The sequence below is a fragment of the Bos indicus genome, chromosome 16, assembly GCF_029378745.1.
Source record: "Bos indicus isolate NIAB-ARS_2022 breed Sahiwal x Tharparkar chromosome 16, NIAB-ARS_B.indTharparkar_mat_pri_1.0, whole genome shotgun sequence".
Lineage (NCBI taxonomy): Eukaryota > Metazoa > Chordata > Mammalia > Artiodactyla > Bovidae > Bos > Bos indicus.
The window spans coordinates 35,987,094-36,006,033 of record NC_091775.1 but is presented as its reverse complement, the minus strand read 5'-3'; the positions used below and the strand labels follow the sequence as shown (position 1 = coordinate 36,006,033).

Genomic DNA, 18,940 nt, shown 5'->3' with positions numbered 1-18,940 from the left:
TTCCTCAGGGTAACCTATTGAACCACGTGCATCAACACAATTAAAGGATGCCCTTAGATAATTTCTCAAATAAAATGATAAAAACTCACAAGTCAAGTGATTTTGTCATAATACTACCAAGTAATGAAAGCTTCCAAAACGAAACCTTGTGCTTGAGGTTTAAAAAAAGGCTCAGATGCTAGCTCCTCTATTTTACCATCCTATATGTTAAGCAGGGAACTTAATGAGCCAACTTACATCTTTTCATGTCTCTTTTTCTCGTATTTGTAAAATGAGGACAACAGGATCTGTCTCCCCGCCCTCAGAGCACTGTAGTGAACATCAAATGAGATAATGAATATGGACACATTTTAAGGCATTGCTATTATTAATGTCATTTCTTTCTAAATTTATGTTTTTGGACTTCTATTTTCAAAATATGAGGGACTGTAATGGAATGTATGATGACATGATAAAATATGATATAGACAAGTGTTTGGTGTTAAATATACAAAAATTGATTTAATTATTAATTTATTTTTAAGTAGAGTCAAGCTTTAGACAAATAAAATATGTTTAAAATAATTATCACACGATTAAAATTTCAACAATGATTTTCAGCCTTTCAGTGATTTTCATCACAGGCAGACAGATTGCGTCAAAGGGAGCCACCTGCACCCAGAGGTGCAGCAGGAGATTCTGAGTGCAGGTGTGGAGACTGGCTCCCCCTACGACCCCCACCATAGCTATGCATGTTACCTCTAGGCCCCAGTTCCTCCTCATCCAGACCAGAGGACATGTCTCCCTAGGTAGTTGTGCTGTTTGCATGATTTCATCAATACAAATCACTTAGCTTCATTGTAAACCCTTAGTAAATAATGACAATTATAATTATGAACAAATAACGTGAAAATAACAATGGATTTGCCTCATTAAGTAGGCTTCCCTTGTGGCTCAGCTGGTAAAGAATCTGCCTACAATGCAGAAGACCTTGGTTTGATCCCTGGGTTGGAAAGATTCCCTGGAGAAGGGAAAAGCTAGCCACTCCAGTTTTCTGGCCTGGAGAATTCCATGGACTGTATAGTCCACTGGGTTACAAAGAGTTGAACACTCATTAAGTATGAAAATCTTCCTCAGTCTCTTTTTTTCTCTATGCATTATTATCCTTTTCATTTTTTTTTACCTTTAATTCCTCAAAAATAGAACTAATATGGTATCTAAAGAAAAACAGTGAGGAGAAAAATTATGATGTTCATAATGAAATAGTTTAGGATTATGTGAATTCAGTGAGATGGCATTATCAAATTTCCAGAGATACGTGTGTGTCTCTTTCTCTTTCATATACACATAGGATTATGAAAATTTTAGATCAGATAAGGGAATTTTAAAGTGTCTTCCACTAAAGATGGAGAGAAATAGAAGAGGAATTTCTCTAATCCCTTTATTTGTTCCTTTAAAAAAAAGTCCCTGGTTGCAAAAGTATTTTTGAACTCTTCAGATGAAAGACAGTCTGTGATGACTACAAATAACAGTTCGAGTAATCTCTTTGATTCACATTTTCTTCTTTTCGCATAATCCATCCTTCTAGAACGCCATTTTCTAAACTTCTCCAAAGACCATTTGAGCATGCAATAGAAACTAGGTCATTAATAAACTTCAGACCCTTACCTTTACCTTGGGAGCAGTTAACATGCCCTAAGGGTATAAGAGGGCTTTACCTGGGGGCTCAGTGGTGAAGAGCAAGTGCAAGAGATACGAGAGATGAGGGTTGGATCCTTGGGTTGGGAAAATACTATTGAGAATGAAATGGCAACCACTCCAGTATTCTTGCCTGGGAAATCCCATGGACAGAGGAGCATGATGGGCTAGAGTCCACAGGGTCACAAAAGACTCAGACATGACTTAGCAACTAAACAACAACAACAGGAGGGTATAAGAGGCTGCTCATGTACTTACTAGCTCTCCTGAGATAAATCTATGATTCTTCACTAGTATAGTACTTAGGATATTATACTCACTCAATACGTATTTATTGGGGCTTCCCTAGTGGCTCAGATGGTAAAGAATATGCCTGCAATGCAGGAGACCTGGGTTCCATCCCTGGGTTGGGAAGATCCCCCAAAGAAGGGAATGGCAACCCACTCCAGTAATCTTGCCTGGAGAATTCCATGGACAAAGGAGCCTGGTGAGCTACAGTCCATGGGATTGCAAAGAGTAGGACACAACTGAGCGAAACAACACATACACATACATTTATTGAATAAAAGAGAAAACCCACTAGATAGAATGTTCTTAAATCTCAGTAACTTGAGAAATAACTTTCAAATGAAATGCTTTTTTTTCCTATATCGATCTATATTCATATTGACCTATTTACCATTCTTACCATTGCTGTTAGCATTATTTTGCAGTCCCAAATTTTAGTGTCAGAGGTTGCTCTGAATAGTTAAAGAATGTGAGGAACTGTACAAATAGAAGGACCAAAATAATTAATAAAGTTTAAGAGCACAGTAACTGGGCTTAAAGATAAGACACAGAAGCCTACAGTTGCCCAAAGCAAACAGTGCGTTATTCCACAGAGACAGGCTTTTCAGAAGCAGGAGGAACCAGAAGACTCACAGAAGGTAGAAATGACAGCTGAGGTTAAACCAAGGAGATAACATAGTGCTTTATACCCAGTATTTTCATCTTTAAGCATAGTGCCAACGGGGGTTCATTATTCTCTTCCTTTTTCTTTTTTAATAGATGAAAGTTCAGACCAGTACCAATGTTACAGTAAGTACTTTTTAAAATTCTTAATTAAGGTAAAATGATTGATGATGATTCTTCCATAACCAATCAAAATCTCAGTGAAGAGCCTGAATAGGCTCTGAGAATAAGATGTTTTCATAGGTTGTAGTTTTATCTTTATTGACTAGGATCCAAACTAAACCTTGAGTAACAGCAAAGAGGACACAGATCTTGTTTTCTGAGTTAATTTGCTTGGAAATTGATTATTCCCTGAAAGCTTCAATTTAAAAGCTTTGGCTGCTTTTCTAAGTGCTCACTGTTAAGGACTGTAAAAAAAAAAAAAAAAAGGACAAAACCCACACATTGTGAGGACAAGGAACTAGTCAGTGATAGTTATTTGAAAACATTTTAAACTTGAAAACAGCATAAAAAATTTGAGTGCAATTTTGTAATTGATTCAATCCATATTACTAATTGGAACAGCAATCTTGTCGCAAATGTTGTAAAGCTATGGTGACTTCCCACTGTAGAATCCATGGCTTCTCATGGTGGAATCCCATTGTGGAATCCCACCGTAGCTTTATGAGGGATAGGGAATGGTTGGCTTTCACCTTACCTGTATGCACTGAAATGCACTGAGGTACCAGGCAGAGGAGTCTCTGAGTCTCTGTTTCTTAAACTTTCTTAAAATTCCTAATGGGTTTTACAGAAGATTCAGGGCATACCTGGAGCACCGGGAGCCGTTTCTGGCACAGACACACTCCCCAGTGGGAGCCTTTGTTCCTGTAACATCGTGTGCTGTCAGTGGTAGTATGGGTCCAGGCCATGCCAACCTGGTGGCTTTTGGAAGGCATGAGGCAAACTTGTTGGCCTCAAGTTGATCCCTGACCAGATGATCACCAAGGTCTTATCCAGCTAAAAATGTTAAGCAGGAGGACAGCGCCAGAGAACTTGCTTAATCAGCGCCCTAAATCTAGTCTTACCTCCTATGAAGAAGTGTTCTCATGCAGAAGAACAGTGCACAAAGATGATTGCTTGACCAGTGGCTGTGAGCTTCCAGGGAGCTGTGCCAAGGCCCTGGCTGTGCCATTCTCCAGCTGATGGTGCTGAGAAACTCAGGGTAAAAGGGAAAAAGATGAGACCCTCTTGTCAAGACATCAAAGAAGAGATATTGTGTGGCTCCTCTGCAAATAAGGGGGCAAAATGGGGCTTTTAATGTAACTAATCTACTCCTTAGTAGCCAGTCATTATGTGATAGAACAAAACACAATATAGTCCAAAACACAACATTCTGATTCCATGTTTTTCCATCAGGATACCTCCTGGATTACAGGATGCGATTACCTCTCACAGCTGAAACGAATTGTTGCTACTACCGAAAGGACTATTATTGTCTGGGATTATAAAGCTCAAGGGAGCAGCCAGGTACTGTGTTAAGGGAAATACTCAAAGAAATTGGATTGTCTTTTCCATACAGGTAGGATATGAGCAACTCACTTTCTCTATTGAACATCAGTTTCCTCATATATAAAATGAAAGTGAAGTGAAAGTTGCTCAGTTGTGTCCGACTCTTTGCAGCCCCTTGGACTATACAGTCCATGGAATTCTCCAGGCCAGAATACTGGAGAGGGTAGCTGTTCCCTTCCCCAGAGGATCTTCCCAATCCAGAGATCGAACCCAGATCTCCAGGATTGCAGGCAGATTCTTTACCAGCTGAGCCCCCAGGGAAGCCCATAAAATCAGGGGTTAACTGTTAATAAAATAGTCTAGCCCAGCAGTAATATTCTGAGCCTTAATTAAAAGGGAACATATTTTCATTTAGCGTATGTTTAATTTGTTTTGTTTTTGAGAGCGAGAGATTGACTAGTTCATTTCTCATTTTACACCTTTCTCTGAATCCAAGTATTATCTTTGATTATGCTCATGTTATCCAGTTCAGACTTTCCCTTCAGTCCAGCTTTATTTGGCAAGAGAATTACTAAAATCAAATACTTAATTCTGGCAAAAAGAATCTAATGGGGTAGATGTTAATGTTAATCCTTTCAGTAAATGAAATGTTACGGCTTAACCAATTTACAGTATTTATTGAGCATCTGCAGAAACAAAGAAGAACATGTTCCCTGTACTGAAACAAAACTCAGCCTTGAGGAATCTCGTGAACAAACATAACATGTAATACAATGGTACAGAAAAGTATAATGTAAAAAAGAACAAGAGCTCAGGGAGAGGTGAGATCACTAAGAACTTCCTGAGGGCGTATTTATTTAAATAAATACACCCTCAGGAAGCAGGCTGATTTTGACTGACATGGAAGATTAAGAAATAATTTACCCTTCCTCTGTGCCATACTAGTCTCAATGAAAAGTAAATTTCCTATGCTTGTCCATAATATTGGCCAACTAATGACGCCAAGATGATTTTAAAGAAGACAGCTGTTTGCTTAATGTATTTTAATATGTGATGTGTCACTATCTCGTGTCATATAGTTTGATTATAATCTCTTCCTTCTCACTCTCTTGTTTTCACTCTTGGTTTTCATTCTCATAGAAACCTCCACTGTGTTGAAAGCATCTTCTTCCATGCTTCAGTACCCCTGCTTCTTCTCTCTGTCCCTTCTCATATTACCCCCAAGATGGGTCATCTCTTAAATCTCTGTCCTTCAAAACTTGAATCTCAGGTAGATGCTATAGCCCTGCTTTACTCCCTTGCAGTGGCTAAGCTCTGCTAGAGAAGAACTCAGAACCACACTATTTGGCATCGCTACAAAGTAAGGGTCTGCCACCTCGCTTGAGCACTCAGCGCCTTCTATCAGCCTGTTTCTGATTCTTGCCAACTCACTTTCCCACTCCTGGCAAGTGTTCCCTTTCAGCAGATTAACTTCTTCCTGTTTCTGAGAATACTGAGTCTGGAAGGTTTGTCCTCTTTCAAATTCCAGCCTTAATTAAGCTTTAATTAAGAATGCAACACTACTTCCTTCCTTTCTTTGTTCCTCTCTCTAAAAACAAAATTTGACACTCTCTGTATCCAACACCCCCCATCCCCTCCTGCCTTGTCCAGAACAAGGCTCCATAGCTTCTTCCCTTTCTCTTTTTTTGACATTAATCTCTTCTCCTAGGATCCTCCTTTTCAACCTCCTCTGAATCCTCCTCTCAACCAATTCAGATCCCAGATCCAAGGTCAACTTCCATAACCATGGGACCCAAAGTGACCTCTTCAGTAACTCTTTATCACAGCGCACTGGCTTATTTTTTAAAGTGTACATCCTATTATCTGGAATTATCTGTTTTATTCATCTGTCTCCCCCAACTGGGATAGTAGTTCCACAAAGTCAGAAACTTTGGTTCATCATGAAAAGGAACTCAAAAGCCTCTTGATGAAAGTGAAAGTGGAGAGTGAAAAAGTTGGCTTAAAGCTCAACATTCAGAAAACAAAGATCATGGCATCCGTCCCACCACTTCATGGGAAATAGATGGGGAAACAGTGGAAACAGTGTCAGACTTTATTTTTCTGGGCTCCAAAATCACTGCAGATGGTGACTGCAGCCATGAAATTCAAAGACGCTTACTCCTTGGAAGGAAAGTTATGACCAACCTAGATAGCATATTCAAAAGCAGAGACATTACTTTGCCAACAAAGGTCCATCTAGTCAAGGCTATGGTTTTTCCTGTGATCATGTATGGATGTGAGAGTTGGACTGTGAAGAAGGCTGAGCACTGAAGAATTGATGCTTTTGAACTGTGGTGTTGGAGAAGACTCTTGAGAGTCCCTTGGACTGCAAGGAGATCCAACCAGTCTATTCTAAAGGAGATCAGCCCTGGGATTTCTTTGGAAGGAATGATGCTAAAGCTGAAGCTCCAGTAATTTGGCCACCTCATGCGAAGAGTTGACTCATTGGAAAAGACTCTGATGCTGGGAGTGATTGGGGGCAGGAGGAGAAGGGGACGACAGAGGATGAGATGGCTGGATGGCATCATTGACTCGATGGACGTGAGTCTGAGTGAACTCCGGGAGTTGGTGATGGACAAGGAGGCTTGGCGTGCTGCGATTCATGGGGTCGCAAAGAGTCGGACACGACTGAGTGACTGATCTGATCTGATCTGATCTGAACAGCCAGTGCCTAGAATGGTTCTTGCCATATTGTAGGTGCTCAATAAATATTTGTTGAATAACTGAATGAACCTGTCAATATGTTCAAGTTTTATTCATTCTATAGGAAACAAGACAGATTTAAAAATTTTAAAATACTTTTTTCTTCTCTCTTAGGTAGAAACTAAGTTCCAGGAAAGCAATGGCTATATAGCTTAGTGAACCCAGTTTGATAATACAGAGCCAGCTCGATAGATGCTTGCTGAATATTTCTGGATACATGTAGATGTTAGGATATTTTTCTCCTTGTAAAGTAATTGGGACTTTGATATTAGATTTTCCCATTACCACTCATTTTTATTTCAATGGTCTTTTAACACCTGAACTTTTTTTTTTTCTTCCTGTTAATATTGCCTTACAAATTCAAGAAAGGAATATTCATAGTTATATATCAGAAAATCTCATTATTTATTGGGCCAAAGATAGATACCTCACACTTTTCTCCAACAAAACACCCAAAAGCACAGTGTTGGGCTCACAGCAAGTGTTCATTAACTTCTACTTAGTTAACTTTGTTTTTTTCAAGTCCCTTTAACAGTGGGAGTATCTAAAATGAAAAACATCAGAAAAGTAAATCTTATAAAGAATAAGAGCAATATTTAAATTTAATATGTAGATACTTAGAGCAACACAATAACATTTAAAGTGTTCTTCTATTTCTAGGAAAACTATTTTGTCATAAAACCTATGGATCATTGCCTCCTCTGCGTGTGTGTAGTGTCTCTGCCTGACCAGCTCTGCCGAGATGATATCCTCTTGGGGGACGATGGTGGTTTTGTGAGCAAATTCACAGTAAATAGTGAAGATTTTGGATTAAAGCAGGCAAAATCCAAAAAAAGATTACAGAATCAGGTCTTAGACTCAAAGAACTTCAAAAGGTAAGGATATGATATGGATATTCCAATAGTTTTAATATAGACATTGTTCAAGTATTTATATAATGAAAATAATATGCCAGACCCCATGGTAGATATTTTAAATACAAAGCTGAAAAAGAATTTCTTTTTTGTTTTTTTCACCTCAAGGGACTTCCCATTATAACAGGGAAGACAGGAAAATCAGCAACTGAAATCCCTATTTCAAATGCTATTGACAGTTAAAATCTATAGATACTTGAATGAATTAAAGAGTTCAATGAAAAATTAAATCATAAAAAAGGAAAAGGTACATATGACTGTTTCCTAGTATTTAAATCTGCAAGAAGATTCTAAACATAAAAACAATGGATACAGGACTCAGATAAAAAGTTTGATAGATTTGACTATACACAAAATCAAAAGATAATATCTTGAAAATAAATAGCAAACTGGGATAAATATAAAAATATAACAGACAGTGGGTTACTAATCTTTAATAGGTATTAGAATTCAATTAAAAATAATAATTTCTCAAGATAAAAATTGGCAAAGATGATGAACAGATAATTTACAAACATACCCACACAGTAGAAATAGTCAATGAACGTTTCAAACTGATCATCAGGCAAAAATGCTAACAACAGATATCTCCAACTGATGAGATTATGGGTGATTTCTATTGTCTTGTTTATAACTGTAGTGTTTTTGAAGTTTTTAGAGTAAGGTATATATTAATTTTATTAGCAGAAAAACAGACTTTTGACTAAACACAACCTTTTTATTAATCGAAGTGCAACTTAAAGTCATATACAACTTCTCACTTACAAAATTAGAAAAGATTAAAAATGGGTACAATGCTGTGAGACAGGCATTCTCGATTACTGCTTGTGGTGAAAAAATGAATTGAATCCCTTTCTGGAAAGCAGTTTGTGCAGATGCATCAAAGATCTTAAAAAACATTTATGCATTGAGGCCTGTGATCCCCATGTGTTTAAAAATTTAAGCATGATTATCACAGCATTATTTCTAATAATGAAACATCCAGTGTCCAACAATAGGGGAATGATTAATTTAAATAAGGAACCATTTAAATAAATAATTCATGCATTATATAAATGTATAATATTATATAAATTCTATAAGTATATTTACATATTTTTAAAGTGTCTATGCATGTGTAACACATTTATATGTAAAATACATTTTTATCAGAGTCCTAAAAAATATTTAAGGCAGCAAAGGCATGCAATAAATCACAGTATAACCATATTAGAGGATGCCATGCATCCCCATTAAATTATGTTTTGAAAAATATTTAATAATATGGAAAATGTTCATAATATAATATGAAGTAAAAATACTTTTGTTTTTCTATGTACATTTGAATCTAGTTTAATTTTAAAAACGCATAGATGTCCATATGTATATATGTCCGTGTGTGTCTGTGTACTTCTATGTAGAAAGAAAAATGCTGAATGAAAATATACCCAAACATTAACAATGATTGTCTTTGGAACCTAAGAGAAGTGACTTTTATTTTCTTCTTTATGTTTTTCTACTTTCTAAATTTTGTACAAACAAAATTTTTCTTTCACAGTAAGAAAAAAAACTTAAAAATACAGGATTATATTTTGTTATTAATATAGCAAATGTTTTATACCAGAGTTAGAATATGTAATTAAAAGCTCATTTACAGCTATCGCTACAACAGAATTAAGACTAGTCCATTGCTGAAACCCTAAGAATGACATAATACTTGTCTGGCTCCATTTTCCATCTTTCATATATGAACAGTATGACATAGTTCCACCAAAGTACTAGCCTCTAATGGGAGCCTTTCCCAAAATGTGATAGGCTGTTCTATCCATTATCAAGCACTTTATTCCTGTTATGATAGCCTCTTAGATGCCGAGACGTGAATCTTCTCTTTACTGAGATATGTGTCTGCTGTTGCTGCTGTTTAGTCACTGAGCAGTGTTTGATTCTTTGCGACTGTGGACTGTAGCTCACCAGGCTCCCCTGTCCATGGCATTTCCCAGGCAAGGATATTGGAGTGGGTCGCCATTTCATTTTTGAGGGTCTTCCTTACCCAGGGATCGAAACCAAGTCTCCTGCATCGGCAGATGGGTTCTTTACCATTGAGACTCTTGGGCATGACTTAAATTATTTGAGACTGAAGTATATATGGTGGCTCAGATGGTAAAAAATCTGCCTGCAATGAGCAAGACCTGGGTTTGATCCCTGGGTTGGGAAGATCCCCTGGAGGAGGGCACGGCAACCCACCCCAGTATTCTCGCCTAGAGAATCCCCATGGACAGAGGAGCCTGGTGGACTACAGTCCATGGGGTTGCAAAGCGTTGGACATGACTAAGCGACTAAGCAGACACACACACATACACATATATATATATACTTAGGTTGAGTGTTGAGGCAAAAACATTGTAGAAATTTAAAAAAGTAGCCAGTATCCAGAGTTCAAAATTTAACACAATGTGACATGGAAAAAAGAAATCCCCTCTTCACTCTGTTTCATCCAATATTGTCAAACTTTCCTGCCTTGAGTTATAAACATGTTTATTTCTCAACTACAATCTAAGATACTTGATGATAAGGATTTTACATTAATCATCTTTATGTCCTCAGTACCTAGGATTGAGGCCATAAAGCTCAACCAGTGTTTTTGACTGAGGAAACAAATACACTGGCTTCCCTGGTGGCTCAGGAGGTAAAGGAGCCACCTGCAATGCAGGAGGTACAGGAGATACGGGTTTTATTTTTGGGAGCACGGCAACCCACTTCGGTACTCTTGCCTGGGAAATCCCGTGGACAGAGGAGTCTGGTGGGCTACAGTCCACGGGGTCGCAAAGAGTCAGATGCAACTGAAGCGACTGAGCACAGACGTGGCACACATATGGCAGTTGCCCTAGCCTCAGCTTCACCAGTGATCTGGGATTGCAAACCTCCTTGTTCTTCAGTTTTGAATGTACTCATGGGAAATATGAAAATGAATTGACTCGTATAAGATTTAAAATATTATGAAACAGACTCATATAAGATAAAAAATATTATAAAACAGAATTTTTTCAAAAGGGTAATGATGACAGTGGCTTCCCTGGTGGCTCAGTGGTAAAGAATCTACCTGCCAATGCAGGAAACTCAGGTTTGATCCCTGGTTTGGGAAGATCCTATGGAGAAGGAAACAGCTACCCACTCTAGTATTTTTGCCTGGGAAATTCCAGGGATAGAGGAGCTTGGGAGGTCATAGTCCACGGGTTGGCAAATGAGTTGGACATGACTTAGCGATTAAACAACAGCAACAAAAGATGATAGGGTCAATATTGGACTGAAATTCATCTAGATTAAAATTTAATTCTGAATCTACAGCTCAAAATCTGATGACAAACTTTTATTTTTTATTTTAAAATATGCGAGATGGTGAAAACGTAAACAGTTGAAAGTTGCACAATGCATGCTACTGCTGCTGCTAAGTCGCTTCAGTCGTGTCGGACTCTGTGAGACCCCATAGAGGGCAGCCCACCAGGCTCCCCCGTCCCTGGGATTCTCCAGGCAAGAACACTGGAGTGGGTTGCCATTTCCTTCTCCAGTAGATGAAAGTGAAAAGTGAAAGTGAAGTCCCTCAGTCGTGTCCAACCCTCAGCGACCCCATGGGCTGCAGCCCACCAAGCTCCTCCGTCCATGGGATTTTCCAGGCAAGAGTACTGGAGTGGGGTTAATACATGGAGGCTTTACTATAGCTCAGAGTTGCAATTTGGTTAAAGTAAAAGTGAAATACCAAATAGAAATTCAACATGATGTGTCTGTGAGTCTAACATAATCCCCTTTTTTCTTGTAATTCCCAGTGTTAAAAGGAAGCTACATAATGACTGGGTTATGAAAATTAGATATATTTCAGCCTTACATTGCTTTGGATCCTGCTCCTTAGACAACGTTCATTCATTAGTTTTGGAATCCTTGAAAAGAATTGAGGATAATTTGTAAGTACAATTGTTTATATATATAAACATTTTGTGACTTTCAGGTGTTTTCCTTAAACTCACGGCAGCCTTGGAGCTTTTAAATTGGTTCTTAGAAGAATCAGATGTTAAATATTCCATTTGTTCAACAAGATTAATTAGATTTTCCAGAAGGCAGTTGAAGTTACACAAATATGATCATGATTTCTCTTTTCTTTGAAGCAATTCTGCTCATTTGTTGTTTATTGCTATATTCTATTAAAATAAATCAATGTTGATATAGCTATTTTTTCCAAACATAATTCTATTGGTAAAACTTTATACTTTAAAAATCATTCTTATAGGTCAATTGACTAGCCAATTACCTATGAGTATCTGTAGCACAATCATCATGTTTCATGTTTAATAAATACACAAAATGGCTCTCTTATAGACAGGTGAGTTTGAATAGTGTATAATCTTAGTTACTCCCTAGTTAGATATTTATTAATAGTTATATTGATGTATAGCAAGGTTATACTAATATATAGTAACTATAAAACAGCCATTGTATTTTTTAAAGAGAGATATATCCTACAGCATGTATAACCCTCAAAAACATTATGTAGGTGACAGAAGCCAGACACAAAAGTGCATATGAAGAATTCCATTTAAAGGAAATGCCCAGAAAAGACAAATTGGTGGAAATAGAAAGTAGTAGACTACTGGATGCCTGGGAGCAGGGGGAAGCAGGGATCCCAAGTGGGCACAAGAGAACTTTCTGGGATTAGGGACGGCTAAAGAAGAAAGTGTGATCACATGATCATATCAATAGATGTATAAAAAGCACCTGACAAAATCCAACACCCATTCCTGATAAAAACTCTCAATCTGGACATAGTCATTATACAAGTTTTAGAGAAACAACTCAAAATGGATCATATACCCAAAGATAAAATGCAAAACTATAAATCTCCTAGAAGAAAATCCAGATGACTTTGGGTTTGGCAATAACATTTAAGATACAACCGCATGAAAGAAATCATTGGCAAACTGGACTTCATTCAAATTAAAAATTCTGTTTTGAAAAAGACACCATCAAGAGAACAAGAAGACAGGCCCTAGATTAGGAGAAAATATTTGCAAAACATATATGTGATAAAGGACAGTTATCCAAAATATACAAAGAACTCTTATAATACAACAATAAAGCAACCTGATTGAACAATAAGCAAAAGATCTGAGCAGACACATTACCAAAGAAGGTATACAGATGGCAATAAGTACATGAAAAGATGTTTCACATCCTACATCACTAGAGAAATGCAAACTAAAGTCACAATGAGATATCATTACACACCTCTAGTGCCCAACATCCAAAACATTGCCATCAAACGCTGGCAAGAATGTGGGACAACAGGAGCTCTCATCCAGTGCTGCTGGGAATGTAAAAGGAGCACAGCCACCTTGGAAGATAGTTGGGCAGTATTACTGATCACCCTCCCTAAAACTCTATTCTTGGCTTCTGGGAAGCCAGAGTTTTCTCCCAGAATCTTATGTTTGTTCTTTTCCCTTGTGATTTCTCTTTTTGCATCTGCTATTTTTGTGGTGGCATTCTCCAGAGTTTTGTCCTTAACCAACCTTAATAGTCACTTTCTATGCAAAATCTTGAGCTATTTTCCTCCATCCCAATATATTAATACCTGTATACTGATGAAACCCAAGCTGTCTTGAAACTAGACTTACTTATACCTGCTCACCATGTCCACCTAGATATCTCATAGCCCCTTAGATGTATTGTTCATAGCTAAATTTTACTTCCCTCACCTTTTAATCTATGCCTTTTATAGCATTTTAACTTTTCTTGGTAGCACTGAAATGGTGCACCTCAGAATGGGACTTGAGCCCACGTGGTGGGACTCGAACTCAGGCTAAAGCCAGACTGGGACCTGAACTCAACGATTTTTTAATTAGAATCACTCACCTGGTGTCAGGACTTACTGTGGCTCAGGTTCTTTGTGCCTAAGTACAGAAGGAATTGAGTGAGAGGCAAAGTGATAGGCAAGAAGTAGATTCACTAACATAGGACATTTGTGAGAAATGCAAACAGGCTGGCGGGATTCTGCCCTGAGGATTAAGTGCACTACATTTTTATAATCAAAGGAAAGTGAGGGAGGGGGAAAAGACTGCCTTCTTCCTCATTCTTCAAGTAGATGCCAGGCTTGCATCACTAGCTCCTCATTCCTATTGGGCAGGAGAGTGTCTGACCGTATGAGGTCAAACTAGGACTGTCATAGTGCTTATTCAAATCAGCTGAAAGGTGGTAACATTTTTTTCTTTCACTTAATGACTCGGGGCATATCTCATACTTTATAGTTAAGCAGGCCTGCTTCATTCCATGATCTGATAGCTTTTTGCTGCTGCTGCTGCTGCTAAGTCACTTCAGTCGTGTGACTGAACTCTGTGCGACCCCATAGACAGCAGCCCACCAGGCTCTCTCGTCCCTGGGATTCTCCAGGCAACAACACTGGAGGGAGTTGCCATTTCCTTCTCCAATGCATGAAAGTGAAAAGTGAAAGTGAAGTCGCTCAGTCGTGTCCGACTCTTAGCGACCCCATGGCCTGCAGCCTTCCAGGCTCCTCCATCCATTTTTGAGTGATCATTAAATTACAGGGGTCTCCCATCTATCAGGACAAGTTGTACTTGGTCTGAGTTTACAGCATAATTTCTTTGTAATCTCTCTGTGTGTTAGTTGCTTAGTCATGTCTGACTCTTTGGGACCTCATGGACTGTAGCCAGCCAGGCTCTTCTGTTCATGGAATTCTCCAGGCAAGAATACTGGAGTGGGTTGCCATTCCCTTCTCCAGGGGGGATCTTCCCAACCCAGGGATTGAACCCGAGTCTCCTGCATTGCAGGCAGATTCTTTACCATTTGAGCCACCGGAGAAGCACAGCTGTTTCTTCATCTAATACAAAATCACTTGTTAAGAAGGGTCTCCCATACATTAATTCATAGGGACTGCATCTTAGCTTTTCTTTGGGGGCTGCCCTTGTTCTCATTAGAGTAATTGGTAATATTTGGACTCAGTTTTCCTGAGTCTCTCAGCGTAATTTGGCTATACTTCACTTCCAAGTATCATTCATTTTTTCCACTTTCCCTGAGGATTGGGGTCTCTATGCTGTATGAAGGGAGGACTTTCCCCCAGGGTTTTAGCTACTTGCTGGGGCATTTTAGAGGTAAATTTAGAGGTATCACTTTGTATAGATTGAGGTAATCCTCAATAGATAATAGGGATTATCTCCTTAAGCAAATGTTTTGTTACCTCTGAGGCCTGTTCTCTCTGTGTGGGAAAAACCTCTACCCATCCAGTGAATGTCTACCACTACCAATAAATATTTGTATCATCTGGACTTGGGCATGTGAGTCATGATAGTATAAGGATTAGACACAATAGAGTAGATGGATTCCATTGCTTCATTAACAGTCCTTAGATCTTGTACAAATTGATACTCCCTAGTTGGTTTGAAAATGTGTTCCTGGTGGCTCAGTTGGTAAAGAATCCACCTGCAATGCAGGAGACCTGAGTTCAATCCCTGGGTTGGAAAGATCCTCTGGAGGAGGGCATGGCAATCCACTCTAGTATCCATGCCTCGAGAATCCCTGTGGACAGAGGAACCTGGAGGGCTACAGTCCATGGGATCACAAAGAGTTGGACAAGACCAATCGACTTTCACTTTCAATATTGGCATATTACATGGTAACTGACCGAGTACCATCAATCCATCCAAGTTATTCCTTTACTAAGGGAAAAGATTCCTCTCTGTGTCTCTGATTTTAGGGGGTATTGCTTTTTGCAGGGATATTCCTGCCTAGGTCTTAACTTAATAACCGCTGGCTGGATATCTTTGGTCAAGCCTGGAATCTCGATACTCCACACTCCAGGGTGTACTAAGGGTTCCATATCAGCTTCAATCTGTTCCTTTTCGCTTTCCGTTAGAACCATTTGGCAATGAGGGTGATCTCCTTGCTCCTCCAGAAACAGAGTGGTCCCTAATTTAGTTAGTAAATCTCTCCCTGTTAAAGGGATGGGACAATCAGGCACAAACTGAAAGCAATGTGAAAACAATTGGCCATTGATGTTTCACAGAAGGGGTTCCAGGAAACCATGCCCTTGTCTCCTCCCTGACACTCTGTTGTTGTTTAGTTGCTAAGTCATGTCTGACTCTTGCAAGCCCATGGACTATAGCCTGTCAGGCTCCTCTGTCCATGGAATTTCCCAGGCAAGAACACTGGAGTGAGTTGCCATTTCTGATCTTCCTGAGCCAGGGATCAAACTCAAGTCCCTGCACTAGTAGGTGAATTCTTCTTTTACCACTGAGCCACCAGGGAAGCCCTGACACTCCGTTACATATTCCTTAGGATTGCTAAGGTTTCCAACCCTTTGGGTTATTATGGAGAAGGTTGCAACAGTGTTTACAAGAAATTCTATCAAGTGGCCCACCACATCACTGATCACTCATGGCTCAACATTAGTTATGTAGATAGTATCTCTAGGCAGAGAAGCTTTCAGCCTTGAGCCCTGTCAGTCTTCTGATTCTGAAACCATTAGTGGTCCTCAGTGGTCACTCTCTGGCATCTGGGACATTCCCTCTTCCAGTGCTCTGGCTGTTTGCAAAGGCATGTTGATTGCCATCCTCCCTCCAATGCCCCCTTTGTCCACACAGAGGACACTGGCCTTGTATGGGTACCCATGGACCCCGTGGTCCACTAGGAACAGGCTGGCTCAGCAAAGTCAGCCTCCCAGTTGGTGGTCTCTGAGCAGACAAAGTCACTGCAAGCATTTGGACCCTTAGTATATTTCTTTGGGTGCGTTCAGCCTTTTTGGCAATATCCCCATTATTGAAAGCTGAATAAGCCAATTGGAGCAAATCACTCATTGGAGTTTGAGGACCAGCAGTAGCTTTCTGAATTTTGCACCTGATATCTGGGGCAGACCGGGCTATCAAATGCATAGCCAAAAGGGTCTGTCCTTTGGAGGAGAAGGGATCTACATCTCTGTACTTCCTAAGCCTCTTCTAGTCTCCCTTGGAAAACTGTAGGATGTTCATCCTGCCCTGTTGGACCTCTTTTACTTTTTCATAATCAACAGGTTTTACTCTAAGGTTATTTGTGTGTTTTGTGTGTGTGTGTGTGTGCACGTGCGCGTGTGCGCATTCTAAGTTGCTTTCGTGATGTCCGACTCTTTGCAACCTAATGGACTGTGGCCCTCCAGGCTTCTCCGTCCATGGGGTTCTCCAGGCAAGAATACTGGAGTGGGTTGCCATGCCCTCCTCCAGGGGATCTTCCTAAAGCAGGGATCAAACCCATGTCTCATGTCTCTTGCATTGGCAGGTGGGTTCTTTACCACTAGCACCACCTGGGAAGCCCAAGTTTCTTCATATCTTCTATTAACCAGTTAATCATATGGTCCTATCTCTATCAATAGAATTTGCCTGGTAATCCATTGTGAGTCTGTCTCAGGGATAGTGTCACTCCCTGCCTGGTGGTAGACCCTGCATGGGTCTACTGGACTCGGGCTGCCAGGTGGTCTGCAAGGGCTCTGGCCACCAGTATTGTTCGCTGCTTTTCCTTGAGGGTGCAACAGCAGGATAGTAAGATCTGTAAATCTCCTCAGGTGAGATCAAAAGTTCTCACTAGTTGGGTAAACCCCTTTGTAAAAGCTCAGGATCCTCAGATAAACTTCTCAACTTGTCCTCTGCCATACTTAGATCAGACATTGCGAAAGGTACATGGACCTCTTTCTGTTCCCTGATTTCTATCAGGGCCTTCTCTCAGAGGCAAAACTGAAGGGGCAGTTGGTTGGTAACTTATAATCGCTGTGAGTGCAAGCTGGGCTAAGGATGGGCCCTTTGAGTATCTCAGGGTACAAAGAAGAGGTTCCTGAATATGAGGGGAGGCACCTCTTTTCATCTCTAGCTACTCCCCCTGGGGTAATAGCCTTAGCTGGAGGAGAGGCTTCGGCCAGCAGGGTGACCTCTGAGGTTAGTACCCTGGCTTCCCCTGGGGCAATCGCTCCTCCCAGCGGTCAGGGAGTAGCTCCTACTGAAAAAGCGGCTCCTAACTGCAATATAGTATAACTCAGGGACCCACTGAGTGTCACTTTTCTTGGCTTCCTAACTTATATTGTAGGTTGTTGTTGTTGGTGGTTTAGTCACTAAGTCATGTCTGACTCTTGTGACCCCATGGACTGTAGCCCGCCAGGCTCCTCTGTCCGTGGGATTTCCCAGGCAAGAATACTGGAGTGGGTAGCCATTTTCTTCTCCAGGATATCTTCCTGATCCAGGGATCATACTTGTGTCTCTTGTGTCTTCTGCATTGTAGGCAGATTCTTTACCACTGAGCCACCAGGGAAGCCCATATGGTAGGTTATGTACCTAATAAATATTTTTCTTTTTAATTTCTGTTGTCTGAATCTTTCCCAATCCTGGAGGATATGGCCCAGAGGGGTAATTTGTTGGGATTGATGCAGTCTGATTCATTTCAGACCCAAACCTGAGGAGATGTCTTTAACTCCTATGCTATCCAAAATTCCATTCAAGTCAAAATCCATCCATAATTTGGTCAAGGATTGCCCTTATGATTTTAGATGCTATCCCTTCCGAGGTATTTTTCCAACCAGGTGTTAGTACCTGAAAAGTTGCTGAAAGGGAATAGAACAGAAGTTATCCCCAGTGGTGTCCATGATGAGTGGGAGTTGCTCTGGCTGCAAGCTGGGAATAAAGTGTCAACACTTGTAGGGATCAGACAGAGGGGAGTAAAATAAGAAGTTCATCTTGGTGGTCACACAGGTGTTCTGGGGTTAACAAAAGAAAGAAATATAGCAGGAGTGATTAAGAATGTAGGAGCAAAAACTCAGAGTCAAAGAGTACAGAGATTAATAGTTCTGTCTTGGACCTGCTGCTGGATGTGCATAAGCATACAGGGTTGACCCACCAGTCAAAAATGAGCAGACATTGGCAGAGCATCCTCCCCAGTACACCTGGCTCATGGTGTCCTATTGGCCCCTTTAGGACTGAGAGCTAACTCTCGTGTTTTCTTACCTTACCACTGTCCTTTCGTGACTTGACAGCTGAAACTGTGCACCTCAGTTTGGGACTTGAACCTTTTAGCTGAGATCACACACCTGGTTTCAGGACTTAATGAAGCTCAGGTTCTTGATGTCTCATCACAGAAAAATTTCAGTGAGAGACAAAGTGATAGGTAAGAAATAGATT

The 18,940-nt window shown here is 40.0% G+C and overlaps 1 protein-coding gene across 1 annotated transcript in view; it reads left to right on the top strand.

Moving 5' to 3' along the window:
- The window catches only part of WDR64 (WD repeat domain 64), a 121,030-nt gene that overhangs the window by 20,758 nt on the left and 81,332 nt on the right, over positions 1 to 18,940 (top strand). The window contains exons 5-8 of the mRNA XM_070768109.1: positions 2,725 to 2,754; positions 4,024 to 4,134; positions 7,519 to 7,733; positions 11,573 to 11,707. Of these exons, the coding sequence (XP_070624210.1) occupies positions 2,725 to 2,754; positions 4,024 to 4,134; positions 7,519 to 7,733; positions 11,573 to 11,707 (491 nt within the window). The remainder of the gene's footprint in view (positions 1 to 2,724; positions 2,755 to 4,023; positions 4,135 to 7,518; positions 7,734 to 11,572; positions 11,708 to 18,940) is intronic.